The 24,099-nt window shown below is 44.9% G+C and overlaps 1 protein-coding gene across 1 annotated transcript; it reads left to right on the top strand.

Moving 5' to 3' along the window:
• Window positions 1-4,130: 4,130 nt before the first annotated feature.
• Window positions 4,131-20,018, top strand: ECHDC3 (enoyl-CoA hydratase domain containing 3). The gene is made up of 5 exons (XM_083365346.1): window positions 4,131-4,352; window positions 9,212-9,333; window positions 13,015-13,112; window positions 15,883-16,083; window positions 18,676-20,018. Exons 1-5 carry the CDS (start codon window positions 4,180-4,182, stop codon window positions 18,988-18,990), a joined length of 909 nt encoding a protein of 302 aa, XP_083221472.1. The 5' UTR covers window positions 4,131-4,179; the 3' UTR covers window positions 18,991-20,018.
• Window positions 20,019-24,099: the final 4,081 nt, after the last annotated feature.

The raw sequence follows: 24,099 nt of genomic DNA, 5'->3' as shown, positions 1-24,099 counted from the left end.
ACTCTACAAGGTTCTATCCAAAAAAGGTGCCGGAACTCCGTTCTGAGCGTTCTATGAAAAAAAAAGCCCTGATTTCTGGTGTTGCATGATACATTCAGCCATCAGTGGAAACACAAAGAAAAACACAACTTTGGATGTGGACAAAGTCTTAACATAAATTGTGAATCCAGCCAGTTCTTCAAATTTGGGCCTTAGAGCAACCCAGGAAGGCAGGAGGCAGGTTGCTCCACTGATTAATTGTTCTCACTGTCAGGAAATTCCTCCTTCGTTCTAGGTAGCTTCTCTCTCTGGTTAGTTTCCATCCGTTGCTTCTTGTCTTGCCTTCAGGTGCTTTGGAGAATAGCTTGAGTCCCTCTTCTTTGTGGCAGCCCCTGAGATACTGGAACACTGCTATGATGTCACCCTCATCCTTCTCTTCATTAAACTAGACAAAAACTAGACATACCCAATACCAGTCTCCAGTCCCCTGATCATCTGCACTCTTTCCAGAGTCTCAACATCTTTTTTTACATCGTGGTGACCAAAACTGGATGCCGTATTCCAAGTGTGGCCTTACCAAGGCCTTGTAAAGTGGTATATTTACACTTCCCGTGATTTTGATTCTATCCCTCTGTGATAGGGTGACAGGTTTCAAAGCCACTGGATTTGGAGGGACTTACAATGAGTAGCTCTCAGATTCAGTAGGAGACCCCAGAATGGAGGGAGCATTTTCAAGAGTAGAAATGGGGTCTGTCCCCCCCCCCACCTCAAATAGGGAAGGAATCAACTGGATCCATTGTCTTATTTGTTTGCCATTGCCATGAAATAGCTTCGGTCATCTGCATTAGGACACAACAGGGAGCAAAAATAGGATGGAAACAGAAACTCCACTGTCCTCTATGGATCGGTGAGTCAGCAGCAGCTGAACCTGTATAACCGAAAGAAAACAATACACCTCTGGCCAAAACCTTTGGCACCCTCTCTTGGGAAGCTAAGAGTACATTCCAGAAGAAGGCGAAGGCAAACCACGATTGACATATTGTTTATTTATTTATTACATTCATATGCTGTCCATCTCCCTATGCCAGGGGTAGGCAACCTTGGCTCTTTTATGACTCGTGGACTTCAACTCCCAGAATTCCTGAGCCAGCATGGCTCAGCTTGGAAACCTCTCCCTTTCCCCTCAGCATGGCTGGCTCAGGAATTCTGGGAGCTGAAGTCCACGAGTCATAAAAGAGCCAAGGTTGCCTACCCCTGCCCTGTGCAAAGCAACGCTGGATGATAAAATAATATTTATTTATTAAAACAATAAAATGAATTTTATTCATTTATGTTTATATATATATTTCTATGGCTCAGTGGGTTAGGACGCTGAGCTTGTCGATCAGATGGTTGGCAGTTTGGCGGGTCGAATCCCGAGTGCCGCGTAACAGTGAGCGCCTGTTACTCGTCCCAGCTTCTGCCAACCTAGCAGTTAGAAAGCACATAAAAATGCAAGTAGAAAAATAGGGACCACTACGATGGGAAGGTAACAGCGTTCCATGCACCTTTGGCGTCTAGTCATGCCGGCCACATGACCACAGAGACGTCCTCGGACAAGTGCTGGCTCTTCGGCTTTGAAACAGAGATGAGCCCCTAGAGTCGGAAACGACTAGCACACATGTGCGGGGGAACCTTTACCTTTATCACATTTGGACACCACCCACTGCCCTCACAGAGCAACTATAAGTTTGGTAGTGTTGAAGGAAAAGTCTTCATCGTGGTTCAGTCCAAGCTGGGAATAAACATGGTGACTGCTTTAGAAAGAAGGTTGCAGTTTATCGAAGAGGATAGCCAGATAGAAAGATGGCTCTGGAAGAAAAGAGAGCAAACACATGTAAGGAGTGGGTTTTTATACCCTCTGGAGCCTTTTGTTTGGAGTTGTTCCTATGGCATGAACTTTGACCTGAGTGTGTGCCCTTTGGCATCTGTGGGTTAATCCTATTATGTCCTGTCTTAGAGTTTGGGTGGGATATGTAGATTTTAGGTGCCTTTGTCTTCTAGCTAGAGGCATCCAACCTTCCTGGATTATTTACATCTGCATTTCTACAGAGCTGGTTTGTGCTTGGGGGAAGGAGACTTGGGACTATTAAGAAAACTGGGTATGTTTTTCTGCCTCTTTAAGATCCTTTGAGAAAATATATTTTTCTGCCCTTTTAATATTACCTTCTCTGGGGCGCTGACTTCCCACAGTAGAAATGCTGGAGTAAGATTCATATTTAAGATTCTTAAAGTGAATATAAAACTGAGTCTTTTCTTTTAGGCTTAGTGGATAAAGAACTTTAAAAAAATTAGACTTTGCTGTTACAGCAAGAATGCTTTATGTACAAAAATGGAAAGATACTTTGATTCCCACAATGGATAATTGGCTGGGAAAACTGATGAAACTAGCAGAGGTGGCTAGAACGCATCCAACTTTTGTTTCTGCTTGGAAACGGCTTCTGAATTTTGTGCTTGAGATGGGAGAAAATGAAACTTTTGACTTTGGTTGTTTTTGATTAGGTAAGTTTGTTGTTATAGAAATGGCTAGCACATTTAACTGTGTAAAAGTAAAAAGCCGAGGTAGCAGTTATTACCTTATTCTGTTGCACTAAAAAGGATTTTGTCAATGGGTTTTTTTCCTCCTTACCCTACACTTTTTTCTCTTCTTTTCCCCACTGCTTTCATTTGAATTCATCTGAATTTCATATCTTGATAGGCTTAGTAAACTTATACGAGTACAATTTGGTTTGATAATTAAGGCACCAGGCTGGAAACCAGGAGACTGTGAGTTCTAGTTCCACCTTAGCCATGAAAGCCAGCTGAGTGACCTTGGGCCAGTCCCTCTCTCAACCCAACCCACCTCACAAGGTTGTTGTGGAAGGGAAAACAGGAGGAAGAATATTGTTTGTGTGTTTCGATGTGTGTGTCTTTTATAGTAATTTATAAGTTATTCAATCATTTATAATAATAAAGGTGGCTTTTTAAATGCATTCTAGCTCTACATCTGGCGGGTCCTGGGAATCCAGCCTTTTGTCTTGGAAAATGCGCGGTTCATTCTTCCACACATGCAATTAGACTCAGAAGCACTTATCTCCGACTGGGCTCACACGACCAGGGGGGCCGCCCTGCCTGATCGCACTTGGTTCTTCAACACAAGTTCCCCTGCAAACCACAGATAGCAAGGCACGCTTCCCACGGCAATACACAACGGGACAACCTTGTTGTTGTTGTTAGTTGCAAAGTCGTGTCCGACCCATTGCGACCCTATGGACAATGTTCCTCCAGGCCTTCCTGTCCTCTACCATCTTCTGGAGTCCATTTAAGCTCACGCCTACTGCTTCAGTGACTCCATCCAGCCACCTCATTCTCTGTCGACCCCTTATTCTCTTGCCCTCAACCTTTCCCAGCATTAGGCTCTTCTCCAGTGAGTCCTTCCTTCTCATTAGGTGGCCAAAGTATTTGAGTTTTAGCTTCAGGATCTGGCCTTCTAAAGAGCAGTCAGGGTTGATCTCCTCTAGGACTGACCGGTTTGATCACCTTGCAGTCAAGGGACTCACAGGAGTCTTCTCCAGCACCACAGTTCAAAGGCTTCAATTCTTTGGCGCTCAGCCTTTCTTATGGTCCAGCTTTCACTGCCATACATTGCAACTGGGAAGACCATAGCCTTGACTATACGCACTTTTGTTGACAGGGTGACGTCTCTGCTTTTTAGTGTGCGGTCTAGATTTGCCATGGCTTTCCTCCCGAGGAGCAAGCGTCTTTTAATTTCTTGTCTACAGTCCCCATCTGCAGTGATCTTGGAGCCCAGGAAAATAAAATCTGTCACTACCTCCATTTCTTCCCCATCTATTTGCCAGGAATTGAGAGGGCCAGATGCCATGATCTTGGTTTCCTTAATGTTTAGTTTCAACCGGCTCACACGACCCGGGCCGCCGCCCTGCCTGATCGCGCTTGGCTCTTCAACACAAGGTCGCCTGCAAACCACAGCTAGCAAGGCACGCTTCCCGCGGCCATACGCAACGGGACAACCTAGGAAAAAAAGCAAAAACCCCGGGCGAGCTTTCCCGCGTTGTGCGAAACCCGGAGGGACAGCGCGGCTCTTTTTTCCAGGCGCCGTTCCGCGTCTGGCCGGCAGGGGTCTCCCTCGAGCCGCTCCGCTCTGCGCCGCTGCAACGAGCGATGGCCGCTGCAGCCGCCCGCCGAGTGCTTTGCAGGGCGAAGCTGGTGCGGCTCGTCCCGGGCAGCCGGACTGGTTCGACCGGCGGCCCCGCAGCCCCAACGCCCGATGGGCCGCGCCAGCAGGAGCAACAGCAAGGGAAGCTCACCCGCGTGTGGCAGAGCGAAGGCATCAGGTTGGGCAGAGAATGCAAAGCCCGCGAGCTTCCGGGCTGGGTGGGGAAGGCTGCCCCTTCTCCCTGCAGCCCCCTTGGCTTGGGGAGACGGGGGGGGGTACCCCTCCTTTGGCTTTGCAACTAGAGGTTGTAGTTCTCCAGTACCTGCGAACGTCTGGTGCTGGGGTGTGGGTGGGTGGGTGTGAAGCAGGAGGAGACGTGTGAATCTGCAGATGCGTGAAAGCGCTAAGTCGGGCACCAACTGCCCCGTTCTAAGCCAGGCTGTGTCGCTGCGCTGCACTGCTGCCCTTGCGGGGCAGCAGAGTGGAGCATCTTGTCTGGATACAGAAGGGGGTCTGGGCTTTTTCTCCCCTTCCCCTAAGAAGGCATGCGTTTTAGAATTATAATCCTGATTTATCACTCGTTTGTTTGTGCTTACACTGAGAGTTTAGGCACCGGAGACAAATACCTCGTGTGACCAAGCACACTTGGCCAAGAAAGAATCCTAGTTCTAATCCTAAAAGTTTTAGAGCCCTGTTTTTCAAAGTTGGCAACTTTGGGAAGGGTGGACTTCAACTCCCAGAATTCCTCAGCCAGCCAGGGCTGGCTGAGGAATTCCGGGACTTGAAGTCCACAAGTCTTAAAGTTGCCAAGTTTGAAGACCCCTGCCTTAATGGTAAGGTTGCCTTTCTGGGTCGAGAATCTGGAGACTGCTTGACATGCCATTTGCAAATGAAACAGATGTTGTATTTGCATAATTCTTGAATATGCTGGTAATTGGGTTCTCGCAATGGGCAAATGGGCACATAGCTAGATGTGAAAGAGTAATTACAATGATATCATTGGGGTTTTTTGGTACAATGCAAGGTGCTGTAGATGTAATGTTTTCTCCTATTACCACACAACAACCCTGTGAGAAAGGATGGGCTGAGACTGATAGGCCCTGACAGAAAGCCCCCCTCCCCCGTGGTTTCATACCTAAGGGAGGACCAGAAGCGCGCGCACACACACACACACGCACACACACAACCTAGCAACACCTCATAAACCAGGAGTAGGCAACTATGGCAACTTTATGACCTGTGGACTTCAGCTTCCACAATTCCAGAGCCAGCATGGACTTCTGGGAGCTGAGGTCCATAGGTTGTAAAGTTGCCAGGGTTGCCCGCCCCTGATTTAAACCAGTGCCTCTTTTCACATGCTATAATGGCTGGGTTTACACCATGTAGTAAACTACAACAGTGTGCAAATTCACCCCTGGCTGATCCAAGTAGAATTCAGGTGACAGCCCACAAAATACATGCTAATAAAATGCATTTTGTACAACCTCCATAACCCAGTTGTGGGTAATCGACTGAGGAATTGGGACTGGAATTTCTGTGATTGTTAAGTGATTTGCACCCGATTTTACAACTTGTTATGCCATGTTCTTTAAGCAAAAAACTGGTCATTAGGTGAATTGCACAGTTGTTAAGTGAATCCAGATTTCCCCCATTGACTTGGCTTGATTGAGAAGGTCACAATAGGTGATCACATGACCCCAAGACATGTGATAACTACATGCCAATTTTCAAATGCCCAAATTTTGATGTTTGGACCATAGGAATGTCGTAAGTGCGAGGACTGGTCATAAGCCATTTTTTTCCAGCACTTGGAACTTTGAATAGTCCTAAAGTTTATTTGTAAATGAATGGTCATAAGTCAAGGGCTACCTGTACCAAATTATATTTTTACAGCATCTGAGTCAATACAAGCTATCAAACCATTTACTAAATATTTGGGACGGAATCATGTAACGTCCTAAAACACCCCCTGTTCTTCTCATAAAGTCAAGCTTACCAATTGGAAATTTAGCAACAAGTTTTTTTCAAAAACAGCCCTTCCCTTTCCCCCCCCCCCCAATTAATTAATAATTAATAGCAGTGCATGCACAAGAAATTCCTTTTGGGGAAATGTTAAGATAATGATCAGTTTCCAAATAAGTGAGTGAACTGAACTGGGCCAGGGAGGGGAGCACAAAAGGGCATGAATTAATAGTGGATTAAATTTTGAAAAAGTGATTCAGAAGTGAGCCCAATTTTTGCCTGAGTTTATTATCTGGAAAGCTCTCTCTTGAAATTACCTCAAAAATCAGAAAATCCCCTTTGCAAACCATCTATTAATTGGTTTGGGGCCAAATCAATCCCTAGGCATCTCCTTCAGAAAAAAACCTCCTCAGCTTGCAAATTATATTTGATCCGAATCAGTGAACTGCAAACACAAGAGCAATTATCAGTTATTCAGTCAAGGAAACAAATTGTTTTCCTTTAAGAGTGCTTTCTTGCTTTATGTAGACCATCTACAATTTTAATTATGCATTCTTTCTGACCCGAAAGCACATTGCAAATACTGAATAGTGTTGTGGATAAGCCCATTCACCGAGAAGCTGACTTCTGATATATATATTTTTAGAATTTTTTTACTAGTAAATAACAACTTAAAACTACTACTACTAGACTACTAAATCAAACCGGCTCTTTCAATTTCAACCAAATTACCTTGAAAAATGTGTCAGCTGCAGATATGCCAGTCTTCTGCAGCAACAGGTGAGAGAACCTGCAAATGGGTACATCATCATTCCTAAAACCAGGCAATGTTAAGGCTGTGAGGATGTTTGGTCTAATTCAGGGGTCTTCAAACTTGGCCCTTTGTGACTTGTGGACTTCAACTCCCAGAATTCCTCAGCCAGGCACACTGGCTGAGGAATTCTGGGAGTTGAAGTCCACAGGTCATAAAAGGGCCACGTTTGAAGACTTCTGATCTAATTCCTGGGTATGTCTACGTTTTATGAATTGTTGTGAGCCCGCTGGATCCTAAGATAGGCTGCCATGTAGATCCCGTCTGGAATGGGACAATTCATCATGGCCACCTTACCCTGCCCATTTAAACCCCGGCTTTTCTAGCCCAGCTGTCCCACCATGGGCCTTCATCCACTGGTGGTATACCGCCACCACTATTTCTCCACTGCCTAGTTGCGGGCATTGCCCCGCCACAGAAATCTCCACAGCCAATTCCCTCCTTGGCAAGATTAAACATGGCTTTGAGGCTTCTGGTGCACTTCTGGCCATTTTTTAAATGAACTTTCTTCTCAATAAACACACACAGAAGAGGAGAAAGGTAGAATAGAATAGAGCTGGAAGGGACCTTGGAGGTCTTCTAGTCCAGCCCCCTGCAGGAGAACCTAGACCAGGGGTAGGCAACCTTGGCTCTTTTATGACTCGTGGACTTCAACTCCCAGAATTCCTGAGCCAGCCATGCTGAGGGGAAACGGAGAGGTTTCCATGCTGAACCATGCTGGCTCAGGAATTCTGGGAGTTGAAGTCCACGAGTCACAAAAGAGCCAAGGTTGCCTACTCCTGACCTATACTATCAATGTTGTTGTTCTTCTTCTTGTTGTTGTTATTATCATCATTATTATTCTTATTATTTTATAAGTACTTTTGTTTAGCCAAATCCGATTGTCTGCCTCATCTCTGAACTGGGTCCATTCCCATGCCTGCACCTCCCTCTCCCCTGCCATCCGAATGCCATTTTGAAGCCGCCAATGCCCCCTGTGCCTCCCGCCAGCAGGCACGCACGAGAAGCCAGGAGCGTCAGAGGCCCGTTTAATCGTCCCACAGGGGAGATTCGGCCATGAAGATTTGTGTCGCGGTGCAACCGCCACGACTAGGCTGCAGCGGAGAAGTAGTGGAGTCGTAGTGGTGGCAATATATCACCGGTGGAAGGCATGCCGTGGGCAAAGGCCCATGGTGGGGCAGCTGGGCTGGAAACCCTGGAGGCGTGTGATCACAATTAGCCACCTTCCTAGCCAGTTTCCGACAAAATCGGTATGGGAAACCAGATTACCTAACAGCCGCGTGGTTCACTTAACAGCCATGGCAAAAAGGGTCATAAAATTGGGTATGATTGACTTAACAACTGCCTTGCTGAGCAAAAGAAATTCTGGTCCCAAGCAACACATCATCAATTTGTTGGTATAAGTCGAAGGTATATTTCTCTTTCCATCCTGTATATAATTCTTTGGGTTAATGCCCGTGCCCAAATCAGCTGCTATTTTTGATACCTTGATACTATTTAATTTAATTTTAATCCCGCCCTTCTCCGAAGACTCAGGGCGGCTTACAATTTAAAGCACAAATCAATGTGCTTAGCAATAGCCTTCATTCTATGTATATGCCTGCTTATTAGGGCTTTCACACACACCCCCCAAGCGGCATTATTACAAAGTCAGCTTATTGCCCCCAACAATCTGGGTCCTCATTTTACCTACCTCGGAAGGATGGAAGGCTGAGTCAACCTTGAGCCTGGTGGGATGCGAACCTGCACTAATTGCAGGCAGCTGGTGTTACTTAAGGAGGCATCAGCCCACTGCTCCACCAAGGCTCTTTTTGGGGTTGTTGCCAAGAAGAACCCATCCATCCTTAACAGATGTTCACGATTGAGCCAAAATCATCTTACCTTCGTCACCTTACAAAAAATAATAGGAAAAGACAAAACTATATGAGTTAAGGATGCAACTTCTGAATTGCACGTCCAACTGCAATAGGATTGTAACCAATCCTAAGGACCTGCGTGGTTTCCAGTGTGCGGAAAACATATTTTTTTAAAATAACCGGGTTCTGTAATCTTAGGAAATTATTTTTTTCATTGCGTAGAAGCACCCATTTCATACCACAAAGACCTCCCACCTCCAAAAGACTGGTTTGGGGGTCTAGCCACAGTCACTTTGGGATGCAGCCCTCAAATTGGGAAAAAAACACTTGGCTCCTCTGTTGTAAGGATTCTCGTTCCTACTAAGCTGCTTCCCATGACATCTTATAAACATTAATTTTTCTTTACAGGAACATTGTTCTGAACAATCCTGGCAAAAGAAATGCGCTCTCCCTCTCCATGCTGAAGTCCCTCCATCAGGATATTTTGCACAATATTGATAGCACGGATCTGCGCGTCATTATCATTTCAGGTATATTTTTTATCCATATTCGAAAAAGGAATAGAGTGGAGTGGAGTACAATATAATAAATGGATGGAATAGAATAGAATAGAATAGAATAGAATAGAATAGAATAGAATAGAATAGAATAGAATAGAACAGAATATAGAATAGAATAGAATAGAATAGAATAGAATAGAATAGAATAGAATAGAAAATGGAATAGAATAGAATAGAATAGAATAGAATAGAACAGAATAATAGAATAGAACAGAACAGAATGTAGAATAGAATAGAACAGAAAAGAAAATGGAATGGAATAGAATAGAATAGAATAGAACAGAATAATAGAATAGAACAGAACAGAATGTAGAATAGAATAGAATAGAATAGAACAGAATAATAGAATAGAACAGAACATAGAATAGAATAGAATAGAATAGAATAGAATAGAATAGAATAGAATAGAATAGAATAGAATAGAATAGAATAGAATAGAATAGCAAAGTTGGAAGGGACCTTGGAGGTCTTCTAGTCCAACCTCCTGCTCAGTGAATGAATGAAGAGAGCGTTTGGCAGAGGCCTCAATCATTTGAGTCTAACTATCATTGTTCTGAAGTGGGGTCTGTGAGACTCAGTGTCTGCAATCTCCTTTCTTAAATTGACGTGGTTTTTAGTTATATAGGTAGCCCTCGCCTGGCAACAATTCATTTAGTGACCGTCCAAAAGTTACAGGGGCAATCAAAAAAGTGACACAGGACCGTTTTTCATGCTTAACGACCTTAGCGGCATCTCCATGGCCCTGGGATCAAAATTCAGACGCTTGGCAACTGACTCATGTTAATGACGGTCGCAGTGTCCCAGGGTCATGTGAACCCCTTTTGCGGCCTTCTGACAAGCAAAGTCAGAAAGCCAGATTCACTTAACAACTGAGGCAAGAATGGTCATAAAATGGGGCAAAACTCACTTAACAAATGTTTCCACAAATTTTGGACTCAGTTGTGATCATAGGTTGAGAACTAACTGTTGTAACTGCTCCTTGGCAATTATAACAACGTAAGCAGCATCCTGCTGGATAACCCTGGGCCAAACTAGTCCACCAGTCCGTTCTTTCAGGGGTGTGAGTCCTCACCAAGCCTTCATTTGTTGAATTCAGCCATCCAAAATCAGGGTTCATACCGCACTGTTAAGCCATAATACGGTTTTGTTTGGGCTTGTCTATTAGCAAAAATCCAACCATTAATCAGCCATCAACGGGCACATAGAGATAAACAACATCTATGGCCACAATCGAAAATCCCCAAAGGAAACACAGAAACCAAAACACCTCCTCACCAACAAGGAGGTGAGTGGTGACCCCCAGGGGGAGGGCGTTCTCTGTGGGCACGCCGGATTTATGGAACCATCTTCCGGTCGAGCTCCGGACGGCGCCCGACCTCCGCTCCTTCCGGCGCGATCTAAAAACTTACCTCTTCGAACAAGCTGGCCTGGCCTGATGGGATGGGGTTGGGTTTTATTAATGTGTTTTAACCTGCTTTTAATGCGTTTTAACTTATTTGTGGGCACCTTGTTTAATCTTTTTTAATTTTTGTATTCTGTCTTTTAATATTTATTTATTTGTTTGTTTGTTTGTTTGTTTTTATATACCGCCCTTCTCCCGAGGGACTCGGGGCGGTGTACAGAGCAAGGTAGGTATACAATTAAACAATAGTAAAAACAAATGAAACCCCAAGAGCTATCAGGCCAGGCCGGACTGCTGGAACAAGTAAGTTTTTAAGTCGCGCCGGAAGGTGCGAAGGTCGGGGGCCATCCGGATTTCGGTAGGCAAGGTAGGTATTGCCCTGTTCACCGCCCTGAGTCCTTCGGGAGAAGGGCGGTATACAAATTAAATTAATTAATTAATAAATAATAAATAAATAAACAATGAACACCCACACGAGCAGAGATTAATGCCAAGATTAACACGAAACCAAGAAGTAAACAGTACCCCAGCCTAGGAACTTCCAACAGAGGCAAACAAGCTAACAATAAACAACAGCCTAATCAAAGGACCACCAGTAACACACCCACTAACATTGACAGGGCAAACCGCTAGTACCACCTGTGGCACGCATGCCACAGGTGGCACGCAGAGCCCTCTCTGTGGGCACGCACGCCGTCGCCCCAGTTCTAGGCCTTCAGCTGGGTTTTATAAAACCTTTTCGCTTTAGGCCTCCGCCACCGTGTGCCAAAAAAAAAGTTCAATCAATTTCAACTTTTTCCAGGAAAACAAATCTCACAAAGTTGAAATTATTTATTTATTTATTTTAATCCCATTTATATCCCGCCCTTCTCCGAAGACTCAGGGTGGCTTACAAGCTTAGCAGTAGCCTTCATTCTATGTATATGCCTGCTTATTAGGGCTTTTTCCCCCACCCCAGCGGCATTATTACAAAGTCAGCTTAATTGCCACGAACAATCTGGGTCCTCATTTTACCTACCTCGGAAGGATGGAAGGCTGAGTCAACCTTGAGCCTGGTGGGACTCGAATTGATTGATTGAACTTTTTAGTCCCACCCAGTCTGCCGTTACCAACACAGCCACACCCACCCAATGGGCCACGCCCACCCACCAATGGGCCACACCCGCCTGGCACCCGACGATGCATAAGTGGGTGGGCACTCGGTCTCTAAAAAATTCACCATCACTGCACTAGTATATAAAAATAAGAGGAAACTCCACTCCCTTGTGGTACTGATGATGTTACCTAGTTTGGTAAGGAAACGTCTGCAAGGAAACCCACAAAGCTCAGACAGCTCAAATTCAACATGTCACGTGAACTCAGCACCGATGTTGTTTGTCTATAGAACATGGTTAAGCATGCCCTAGTTCAGTGTGTTGTGTGAACTAGATCAGGGCTTTTCAATCTTTTCACCCATTGTACCACTTTTAGGATATGGCAACATCCAAGTACCGCCAGTCGCCTAGCAAGGTGTCAAAAACTTGACCAAAAAAAGGGGGGAAAGTGATGAAGTACAGGTAGTCCTCGACTTGCAACGGTTCGCTTAATGACTGTTGGAAGTTACAATGACACTGAAAAAAGTGTCCCCCAAGCCACAGCCGAGCAAGACATCTGCCTGCCCGCCCGGCGGTGCTCTTCTGTCCGAAGTTTTCATTGTTGTGAGCATTTCTGTTGAGGATTGGGGGTGGGGGTGGAGTGGGGGGTGTTTGGTTTTTATTCCCCCCCTGCTGGGTGGTTGCAGTAGGTTTTGGTCACCTGACCCTGGGACACTGTGACCGTCATAAATATGAATCAGTTGCCAAGCATCTGAATGTAAATCACAAGACCCTGGAGATGCTACAACATTCCAGCTGATCGGCGCTTTTTCTGGGCTCAGCAGAAGCACCGGGATCAGCGCCGAGCTCCAGCTGGAGCCTGGTGCTGATCCTGACACTTCCCCTGAGCCCTGACAGCCCCGAAGAAGCGCTGATCCTGGCGCTTCTGCTCAGCCCTTACAGCCCTGCAGCTCCAGTCGTCTCTCGCTCAGGCTTGTGCGGTGCTGCCACCAGTTCAGTTCATTCCCCTCCCCCGCTGCCACTTTTCTAGGATGGTCGCATGCCAGGTACCAATGTACCACAGGTGGTACCCGTACCACTGGTTGAAAAGCCCTGAACTAGATCATAGTGCTATCCTGTGCAAACATTTCCTTCTTTTTCCAAACTTCCCTAAAGCTGAAGGCCCTGTTTTCTCTTCTGGACATGACTTGAAGGAATTGACCGGGAAGGATGACACAGACCAGCATATGGACATCTTCAAAACCTGCTCAGAGGTGAGTTTCCACAATTCCACATTGACTTGGATCAACCCTGTGAAAATTTTTCTCTCTCTTTACAGTTGGCTGACTTCTCTCTCCGTCATTGTGTGCCAAAATGTTACTTTAAATCGGTGGGGAGGGGGGAGGGTCTCCAAATTTGGCAACTTTTAAGACTTGTGGACTTCAGCTCTCAGAATTCGAAGTCCGCAGCTCCAAGTTTGGAGATCCCTCATTTAAATTACCACTCTACAGTGCAACAGCATGACCCTTGAGCATATTTTTTTTACAGAAGAAGTGATATTGTTCTAAATACTGACAGCATAAAGGACCAATTAGCCAAATCTGTCCATTCCTCCCTTGTTGAATTACTAAAATCTCCAGTGTCAGCGGCCCAGTGTTTAATTCCACCTTGGAATAAGAAGAAACCTAAATAGATCAAATGAAACAATTTGCTTCAGACAGTCACCTGGGATTTACGATGGTTCAGAATTGAAAGAGAATAGATTGTGGGGTTTTTTGCCTTCTGGGATTTTGCCGGGGAAATTCATAAAGTCACTGCAGTGCCCCAGAAAAAAAAATGCTGTTGCTATAAATAACTTTTAACAGGAGCATCTCTTCTTAAATCAAGTGAGCACTGAGAGATTTCATGTATCTTAAGAAGTTGTGTCATACACGTGGATGTCTGGAAATTGGAAATAGGTCATTTAGACTCTTGGGATTTTATATTCAAACACTTGTGAAGATGGAAGGAACCTTGAAGGTCATCTAATCCAACCCTGGAATTCTGATACCAGCCCACGCAAAGAGCCTTTGCTTGAAGATCTCCAGTGAAAGACCCCCACAAGCTGCTCCATGGCTTCATAGCTCTCCTGTTTAGGAGGTTCCTTCAAATTTTGACTTTGGATCACCACCAAGTGGTTGTTGTCCTTTGATTAGGACAAGACGGTATACGGAGAATAAATCCAAGTTCGTTTCCTTGTGATAGCCCTTTCGAACATCAGAAGGTTGCTACCCAGTCTTCATTTAGTCTTCTCAGTTCTTTTCATCTGTTTTTCATCGGATTTAGTGCCTAAGCTAGTATTTCTCAACTTTGGCCACTTGAAGATGTGTGGACCTCAACCCTCAGAATTTTGGTAATTGAAGTCTACGCATCTTCAAGTAGCCAAGGTTGAGAGTGGTGTTGTTGTGATTCCTCGCCAGCCAGTGGACCCGGCAGCTGAGTCTGGGGAATCAGAGGATGAGGAGGAGGGGCCTGGAGTGCCATCAGAGGAAGGCTCTGATGAGCTCCAGGACTTACAATCTGATGAGGAGCCTAGCCCCTCAACTCGTGCTCAGGCTGAGACCCAGCTGTGCTGGGAAACTGAGTCAGACTTTGAGGACTCACAGCTGGAAGACATCATAGATGCTCGCAAACGCTGACAGGCAATGAGAGTTGGACAGAGGGAGGCAATGGGGCGGCTCCAAAGGCAGAGGAGAAGGCATTAAGAAGCCACGCCTTGGGGCTGCATAATAAAAAGGGAAGGGGTGGAGGTGCTGGTAGCTGAAGGCAACCGTTTGTGAAGGAATCAAGTTACATGGAATCACATTCTGTTTGCCTTGCCTTTGGACAATTCTTTGTTTGAATCGTGTTTTGTTTGCTTTTGCTTTTGGACACTTTGCAGGTCTGTAAATAATAATAAAAGGGGTTTGTTTTTCCTGCGGTTCCAGCCTACTTGTTGGAAGAGGGGTTTGTCCTTCTGAGTTAACAAGGACTCGCGTAGGCTGGGACAGAACAGGTATAAGGCTAAATGTCTATGGAGGTTCTCGGTCATCCAGGTCATGGTTGTCCCAAAGGTGCTTTTTCCAGAAGCAACCGGACTTTCTTGTTTTTCTCTGAAGACGTTTCGCTTCTCATCCAAGAAGCTTCTTCAGTGCTGACTGGATAGTGGGGAATGGATTAACAGTGAAGAGATGCAGGGAAGAAAACATCCTGCAGCCAAGAAGGCTCCCTACCCATTTGCACCACTGAGGTGACCCTGAAGACACAAATAAAACTCCAAGTGGCCTCAATGACTCTCTAAAGCAGGGGTGTCAAACTCAATTTCATTGAGGGCCGCATCAGCATTGCAGTTGCCCTCAGGGGGCCGGGTGGGTATGGCCAGGGTGGGCGTGGCCTATTGGGTGGGTGTGGCTAGAGTGCGTGTGGCCTACTGGGCGGGCATGGCCAGCTCTACATCGTTCCCATCAAGGGTGCCTATGGGGGCCTGGGCAGGAGTGGGACAGATCTGAGGGTCTCTGGCAGAAGGAGGGTCTTTGGGCCAGGTCCAAGGCAGTGGGGGCCGTTCCCTCACTGTTTCCAGGATGGCTTTGCGGGCCACATGAAACCACTTCGCGGGCCCGATCCGACCCCCGGGCCTTGTGTTTGACATGTCTGCTCTAAAAGAAGGCAAATGACCAGCTCTCTGCAAGGAGTATAAATCCTTCCATTCCCCACCATCCGGTCAGAGCTGAAGAAGCTTCTTGGATGAAAAGCGAAATGTCTTCTAAGAAAAACAAGGAAGTCCAGTTGCCTCTGGAAAAAGCTTCTTTGGGGCAGTGGTATAAGGCCCTCACCATCTTCTTCATTCTTCTCCACATCCTTCCAGTTCTTCAGGGTTCTTTATTTCTGTTGACCAGAGCCGGAGCACTGTATTCCAGACGTGATCTACTTAATCCAGTATAAACTGGAACTATCACTTCTTCGGATCTTCCCGCATTAAAAAGGGACACCTCTTGATTCCTTTCTTTCCAAATCACTTCCTCACAGATCATGACGTTGCTTCCCAAGCTGCCCGTGCCGGTGATTGCCAAAGTAAATGGCCTTGCCACAGCCGCCGGTTGCCAGCTGGTGGCCAGCTGCGACATTGCCGTGGCCAGTGAGAAATCCAAGTTTGCCACCCCTGGAGTGAACGTGGGTCTCTTCTGCTCAACCCCAGCAGTAGCCATCGGAAGATCCCTGCCTAAGAAGGTAGACCTTACCAAACCTTGTGGTCCACGGTGCCTTGTGGCCCTGCCCTTTTGCACCCACCTTCATCGTTTTCCGTTTTGGGGGGGTGTCACATGGGGTCAACACTTCTGCAAGGACAAAGCAAGCCCTACGTCACAGGGGCAAAATATGAGCTGTGGAACCTATGTCCACAAGATCATGGGTGGCCACCACAGTTGATCTGAAAAGGGGGTAAAGACATTGCACAGATAGTCCCAGACTTAACCACCAGACCTGAGCCCCAAATTTTCTTTGCCGAGCAAGAGGTGAAGTCAGTTTTGCTCCACTTTACGACCTTTCTTGCCACAGTTGTTAAATGAATCACTGCAGTAGTGGAGTTAGTAACAGGGTTGTTAAGTGAATCTGGCTTCCTCATTGGTTTTGTTTGTCAGAAGGTCGCAAAAGGGGATCACGTGACCCCGGGACACTTTAGCCGTCATAAATAGGAGTACGTGGCCAAGCTTCCAAATTTTGATCAGGATATAGATGGGATATAAATGGGATTAAAATAAATAAAATAAAAATTAATAAAAAATAACATGAAGAGGAAAAAAAAGCCAAGAAGCTTCTTCAGCTCTGACTGGATGGGGGTGGGGTGGGGTGATGGAAAGATTTATACTCCTTGCAGACAGCCGGTGATTTGCATTCTTTTAGAGAGTCGTTGAGGCCACTTGGAGGTTTGTCTGTGTCTTCAGGGTCATCTGAGTAGGGCGAAAGTATGTGGAGCCTTTGTGGAATCGTTGTAGACTGGAGATAGATGGTGTTGAGAGAGGAATGTTCAATTGAATGAATGAATGAATGAACCTTTATTGTCAAAGTACAACCATGTATACACTGAGATTGGCTTTTTTCCTCTTCATGTTATTTTTTATTAATTTTTATTTTATTTATTTTAATCCCATTTATATCCCGCCCTTCTCCGAAGACTCAGGGCGGCTTACAATCTAAGCACAAATCAAATGTGCTTAGCAATAGCCTTCATTCTATGTATATGCCTGCTTATTAGGGCTTTTGCCCGCCCCCCCCAAGCGGCATTATTACAAAGTTAGCTTATTGCCCCCAACAATCTGGGTCCTCATTTTACCTACCTCAGAAGGATGGAAGGCTGAGTCAACCTTGAGCCTGGTGGGACTTGAACCTGCAATAATTGCAGGCAGATGGTGTTACTTAAGGAGGCATTAGCCCACTGCTCCACCAAGGCTATAATAAATGAACCTTTATTGTCAAAGTACAATAACCATGTATACATTGATATTAACTGAGCCTCCCTTCGTGCTCCCACCCCCCAAGTCACAGTGACAACAAACCTCCATCTTATTACACCATGTGAACTAATTGCACTACACATTTGTTTCTTCCACAAACAAATCAACACATATACCGCAATAGATAAATGCATACTCATAAGTGTCAGGACCCACCCCAATCCACATCTTAGGAAAACAAAAACTCTTGGAGTCAGTTCTAATCCCAAAGGAATTTTTACTAGGACATGCTTGGTTGCGGAAATACAAGACAGGACTTGGTATTGTTTTACAAATTGAAACTTTATAAAGAGTTCCCGCTTCAACCCCCCTTCCCTCGACCCCATTTGGTCAGCCCCCATCCTTCTACTTCGTGTCATCCCTTTCGTGGGAAAAAGGGAACTTCGAATCTTTATGGTTATTGCCTTCTTCCTCTACAGAATTAAAAGAAGACACAGGCCAGATGCCTCCTTCTCTAACCCTCCCTTTTGTTCCCCCAGTTCAAAAGGTTTTCCTTGGTCTTTGAAATAAGGCAGGCTGAATCCACATGCGCTCCTCCTTCCTCGGGAGATGGCAGAATCCATGGCGGTGGGATAGTGTTTTAAACATACATTTATGAATGTGATATAAATGGATTCTGACAGTAAGTTAGGTGCTGCTCGCCTATTTCCCCTTTCACTGTATCCACCCTCCTCCTCTCTCTTTCCTCTTTCTCTACTTTCTTTTTCCCTTTCTCCTTTCTTTCCTACTTCCCTCTTCTTCCTCTCCTCTCCTCTTTCCCTCACCACTCCCCTCCCGTTTCTCCCCACCTCTCCTCCTCTTTTCCTCTAACCTTCCTGCTTCCTCCCCGCTCCTCTACTCTCTTCCCTCTCTCCTCTCCTTTCTTGCCTCCCATTCCTCGTGAAGAAGCTTCTTGGATGAGAAGCGAAACGTCTTCCAAGAAAAAACGAGGAAGTCCAGTTGCCTCGTGTAAAAGCATCTTTGGGATATGAATTAAAATCCTGGCTAAGGTAAAGAAAGGGTTGCTAGGATGTTTTTCAACCTCCCACTTGGGCCTCCAGTGATTCAAACGATCCAAGATCAGTCACCCTAATCCCAAAATCAAAGAAAAGGGCCTATTAACTCATGCCAGCACGCTTCTTCTGAAAACAAGAGATATCTGGGGAAGACGCTCCCGCTATTGCAAGTTTAATGCATGCCCCAATTCATGCAGGATGTTTTGTCTGGTGCCGTTTCCTGGCTTGCACCTGCCCATCCGGTGGGCACCAGAACCTTGGAACGAGTCAGATGATGGAACGTCAACGTCTCCAGCTCAGATCTTTTCTTCCAGGTGGCGCTAGAGATCCTCTTCACCGGAGAGCCCATGACAGCTCAGGATGCCCTTCGCCATGGACTCATCAGCCGAGTTGTACCTGAGGAGCAGCTGGAAAGCCAGACCATGAGAATCGCCCAAAAGATCTGCCAGAGCAGCCGGGCTGTGTTAGCTCTGGGGAAGGCCACTTTTTACAAACAGATGGAACATGATATTGGCACAGCTTACCAAATAGCGTCGCAGGTCATGGTGGAGAACCTGGCTCTGAAGGATGGACAGGAAGGAATTGAGGCCTTCATTTCTAAACGCAAGCCCAACTGGTTCCATTCTTGAAATAACTATTTTTCAAGGAACATCTCTAGGACAATGTTTCTCCATCTTGGTAACTTGGAAGATAAGCGGACTTCAACTCCCAGAATTCCATCTGGCAGGGGAGTTCTGGGAATGGAAGTACACACATCTTCAACTTGCCACGGTTGAGAAGCACCGACTTAAGATCTTCAAAAGCCTTTTATTGGGTCAGTAAAAGCAGCTGGGGGGTTTCCCAAACCTGCTTTGAAAATCCTGGGAGTTGCAGCTTGTTTCAAAGGATCCCTTATTGGCACAGGAGTACTGGTTTAAAAATGATCTTGCACACTTGTCTACCCTAATTGGTTCCTTCAGGCACTCTGATCTGTGATGTAGAAAATGGGCTGTATTTCCACAACACCCTTAACTGGCTGCCTTGTAGATGGTGTATTCGTACACCATGCTAAACTGAATTAGCCCTATTTGGTTATTTTCTTATCGTTGGGTGGATGGCGTGAATCCAGACATCAGGTTAATATATGATTTAAGGCAGTGATGTTTTTTTTTAAACACTTGGTGACTTTGTGTAGACTTTCCTTGGTGTAGATTTGGCAAAATGTGTGAACTTCAGTTCCCAGAATACCGCAACCAGCACGCTAGGAGTTGAAATCCTCACATTTTAAAGTTGCCAAGTTGGAAAAACACTGCTTTAAGCTATCATGTGAATCCTGAAAATGGATTAATTCAGTAAGTAGGTACATTGTACAAATGTACACACTATATTGGACAGTGGTTAAAAAGAGCAGAGATTCATAGATGTTGAAATTACAAAGTCTGCACCTATGATTATATGGCTATGAATTTAATGAGTACACATTATTTCAATTATAACAGACTGTGATTGATGGTGCTAAGCCACTGTTTGCCTAGCCGCAATTTAATAAACCTCTCATATCTGAATGTACTAGTATATTAAACCAAAATCTGGCCAAATATATATTGGCTTAGTTGAATTCCTCCAGTAAATAGGCTTGTAAGTTGTGATTTCCTTGGTTTATGGCAGGGGTCTTCAAACTTGGCCTGTTTATGACTTGTGGACTTCAACTCCCAGAATTCCTGGCTGAAGAATTCTGGGAGTTGAAGTCCACAAGTCATAAAAGGGCCAAGTTTGAAGACCCCTGGTTTATGGCTTCAGATGTCAAGCACAAAAAATCAGGACTTTTCTTGTGAGTTATGTCAATCGCCTGGGAAATCAGGAGATTCAGGCAGTTCAAATACGCATAAAGATTTATTGCAATCTCTACAAGATTCTAGCCAACTAACAGTCAAGGGAAATGAGTGGGAGATAAGAAAGGCATTCAAAGTGGGTTGGACTTAGATCTCTTGTGGGCATGCAGGGACTCGTGGCTTTTGACATGTTTGACCCCCTCCCTGGTCATCTACAAGTTGCAGCATAAATGATTTATTGAAGCCTATACACAAATATCTGGGTCAACTAACACGCAGCACTAATTGGCGCTAGTGTCAAGGGAATTCAAGGAGGGTTGGGCTTGGATCTCTTGTGTCGTTTAACCAAAGCTGGCTGAGTGACATTGGATCAGTCACTAAAAGATGGTGATGTCTACGCATCCTATAGTTGCTGAGGTTGGGGAAACACTACACTGGTATTTACCCTCTGCAGTGATGATTCCCAAATTATGTCTTCCAAGTTAGAAGCATCTGGTGTAGAACATATTTCTATATGGGTATGGAAAAATGCTGGCCCTACAGATGTTCCTGAGTGACAGTTCCTCTACTTCAGGGGTCTTCAAACTTGGCCCTTTTATGACTTCTGGACTTCAACTCCCAGAATTCCTCAGCCAGGCATGCTGACTGAGGAATTCTGGGAGTTGAAGTCCACAAGTCAGAAAAGGGCCAAGTTTGAAGACCCCTGCTCTACTTCTTTAGCAATCCCTCCTGCTTCAGGGGTGTCAAACTGCCAGCCCACAGGCCGTACGCATCATCTGGAAGCCACGCCCACCCTGTTGCTGGCAATGGCAAAACCGTCCTGATACGTTATGTGACGTCATGAGTTTGACATCTGTGCTAGATGGATTTGAATGTCGTTAAGGTGGTATTGAGTTATTCCAATGATGACCACCAGGGGGGGATGTTCACATTCTAAACCTCCAGAATCTCTTGATTCTCTCCTCCAGGAAGAATTCAGATAATTTTTCATGACCCACAAATCAGCCAGGAGCAAAATAAGGCAAAAGAGCTAAGGAATTCATTTTTCCCTGTCTGGTTTTCAACGTCTGTAAATACAATTCGTCATTTATTCACCCCGAAATGGCACTTCGCTAACTCGGAGGCAACTTCAGGAAACTCAACGTTGCCAAGATTGTTGTCCCTGTTAAACTTAATTCAGTTATTTTCAGCGCGTTGCTCAAACTCCATAGTATTAAAACTGCTACCTGGAACCCCAGCCAGTGGTGGGATTTAAATATGTGAACGACCGGTTCTCTGTGTGGATGCCGCTTCCGGAAGTCCATTCTGGGCCTGGGCAGCAAAAAATTAGCTACCGGTTCTGCCGCACTGTTGCAAACCGGCTGAATCCCACCACTGACCGCAGGGTTTTGTGAGTGAAATCTCAAGTCGTTGAGCAAACTGGTCATTAAGAGAGATGTCACTGTTTCATCCAATGACTGCAATCCCAGCACTCCTGATTGTGGTTGTTGAGTGGATGGAGTTGGTGGCAGTAGTGGGCTGGGGGATGGCAGTGTGTGTGTGTGTGGGCATCCCTCCACAAAAGCCGTCTCGTGACCCCTTGGGAAAATGAATTCCCAAGCTGCGCTCTAAATCAAGCTGGAATTTACTTTCTCTGTACCAGATAAAAAAGGTGGGATCTTTCCTTAGTCCTTTGTGTCTTAAACATTGAATTTAGGCTTCACTCTAAAAATATAAGGGGTAAAAATAAAAAAATATATAATGCAAATATAGAATATAAAAATATAAGGGGAATTCAGGCTTCACTATAAAAATATAAGGGGCCTGAGGGTTCCGCCGTTAAAGAGGCTGAGCTTGTCAGCTACAAAGCTGACAGCCCAGGTTCAAGACCTGAGCGCCATGAAATGGTGTGAGCTCCCATCCCTTGCTCCAGCTCCTACCCACCTAGCAGTTCGAGAGCATGCAAATGCGAATAGATAAATAGGTACCACTTTGGTGGGAAGGTAACAGTATTCCATTCAGCTTTGATATATATATATATATAGTCTTGCCACATGACCACGGAAACATCTTCGGGCAACGTTGGCTCCCTTGGGTAACAAACAGAGGTAAGCACCACGCCCTAGAGTCAGACACAACTGGACAGGGGAACCTTTGCCTTTATAAAAATAACGTTTGCAAAGCTTTTTCTTTTAACGCTTAACATTTCACTCTTAAAAAAAAAATAAAGATACCTGAAACTTCTTTTTTTGCAAACTGTCCTTTTGTACTTTTTCCCACAATTCTCCCATCGATGCGAGAAAGGAACGGATGAATACGTTTCTATTACAGCTTGGGGCGAGGCTAAAACCTTGCTTTTTAGTTTGCACCTTGGCGTGTCCTACATACCCAGTTGGCTTGCGATCCTTGTGTGGCACAGATCCAGAAAACGAGTAAGCCCAATTTCAGTTAGTGATTATCTGAATTGTTCACTTGCTAGTTGTTACAAATGCAGCTATTGTGGGACACCCCACAAAAAGTACAAAGGATACTGATTGCTATTGTGTGAATAACAACATCTAAGGGTGATTATACTACATGGTTTTCAAAAACATGCTAATCTTTTATTCAGATGGGAGGAAAAAATATCCCGTGTGTGTGTGTGTGTGTGTGTGTGTGTGTGTGTGTGTGTGTGTGTACCCCATACGCAACTCACAATATTGCTATTCACTGAAGTGATTGTACTTGCAAAGGGAATAATAGTTATCTAATCACCCCAATCAATGTATAGCACAGTTCTCAAGAACTCCAATGTGTTATGTGCTTAAAGCATCAAATCTCTGGAAAATAAAGGTGTGTCTAATCATTGCTTGTACTTAGCAAAAGTCTTGGAACTGGGGCGTTTGCTGTGTTGTAAAAATGAAATAAAGCTGGTCACTAGAGCAGTTTAAAAAAGAAAAATCAAGCATTTTCTTTTAGCTGGATCATAGGCTTAACAAGGGATGCTTTTGCAATTAAAAGGGTATAAAGATTTCCCTGGCCATTCTTGTCTGACTCTCGGCCTTCTGCTAGATGATTACTTAGTAAAACTATTGATTATGTACTATCCAATCACTGTGGATTCTTAGTAACTCTACAGATGTGATCTCCAGAAGGATCTGTCTCCTTCAACTTGATCCTTCAGATCTTCCAATCACTGCTGTAATCAAGTCCATCCACTTTGCAATTGGTTGTCTTCTGCTTCTCTTTCCTTCCATCTTTGCCAGCTTTATGGAGAGCCCGGTCTTTGCAAAGCAAATTATTTGGATCTGGTCACTTGTGCCTTGAGTGAGAAGTCTAGATTGATTTGTTCTATAATACCCTGGTTTTCTTCCATGGGATTCTCAAGAGTCTTCTCCAACAGCAAAGTTCAGAAGTGCAAAAGTAGAAAAATTAGCAGGATTTAATCTGGAGTCTTCCCAGTGCCATCTGATCTACAAGAAGGCTTGCCTTTTACTTAAGGGCTGTAGGTTTGTGCAAATTGTGTAACGTCAGATTTGAATCATCCATTTGGGAAAACTGAGCTGATTTGGAAAGCGCCACTCCTTTTGATAGCCAAAGTGAAGCATCCAAATGGGTTAATTGGGTAAGAAAAAAAACCCTCTGTCAGTGCATTTGCAGAAACATGCATTGCATATGCAGAAGGATCATTGCGCTGATGATGTTGCATTGTTTGGTAATGAAACATCTGCAAGAAAGCAAACAAGCTCAGAGAGCCTCAAGGATCCCACAAAACATCCCGAGCTGAATTAATACAGAGTCAATATCAAGTTCCCAATTCCCTATCCCCTTTGAATCAAATCTCCCAACTGAATATATTTGCTCAACCCTACAGAGTAGCTGAGGTTTACAAAGCAATCCTATTCCTTACAGAAGGGGACAAAACACCATTCCTTTATACATTTTTCTACAGTACATTCTCTCCTGCAC

This window comes from Vipera ursinii, assembly GCF_947247035.1.
Source record: "Vipera ursinii genome assembly, chromosome: 6".
Taxonomy (NCBI): Eukaryota; Metazoa; Chordata; class Lepidosauria; order Squamata; family Viperidae; genus Vipera; species Vipera ursinii.
Note: the sequence above shows the minus strand (reverse complement) of the source record. Positions and strands in the feature narration are given on the sequence as shown.

What these genes read in the sequence shown, in the direction of transcription:
- ECHDC3 (XM_083365346.1), top strand. Translation starts at nt 4,180, where the DNA reads ATGGCCGCTGCAGCCGCCCGCCGAGTGCTTTGCAGGGCGAAGCTGGTG. An exon ending in GCGCGTCATTATCATTTCAG is followed by an intron (nt 9,334 to 13,014) that starts GTATATTTTTTA and finishes ACTTCCCTAAAG; the next exon opens with CTGAAGGCCCTGTTTTCTCT. An exon ending in TCTTCAAAACCTGCTCAGAG is followed by an intron (nt 13,113 to 15,882) that starts GTGAGTTTCCAC and finishes ACTTCCTCACAG; the next exon opens with ATCATGACGTTGCTTCCCAA.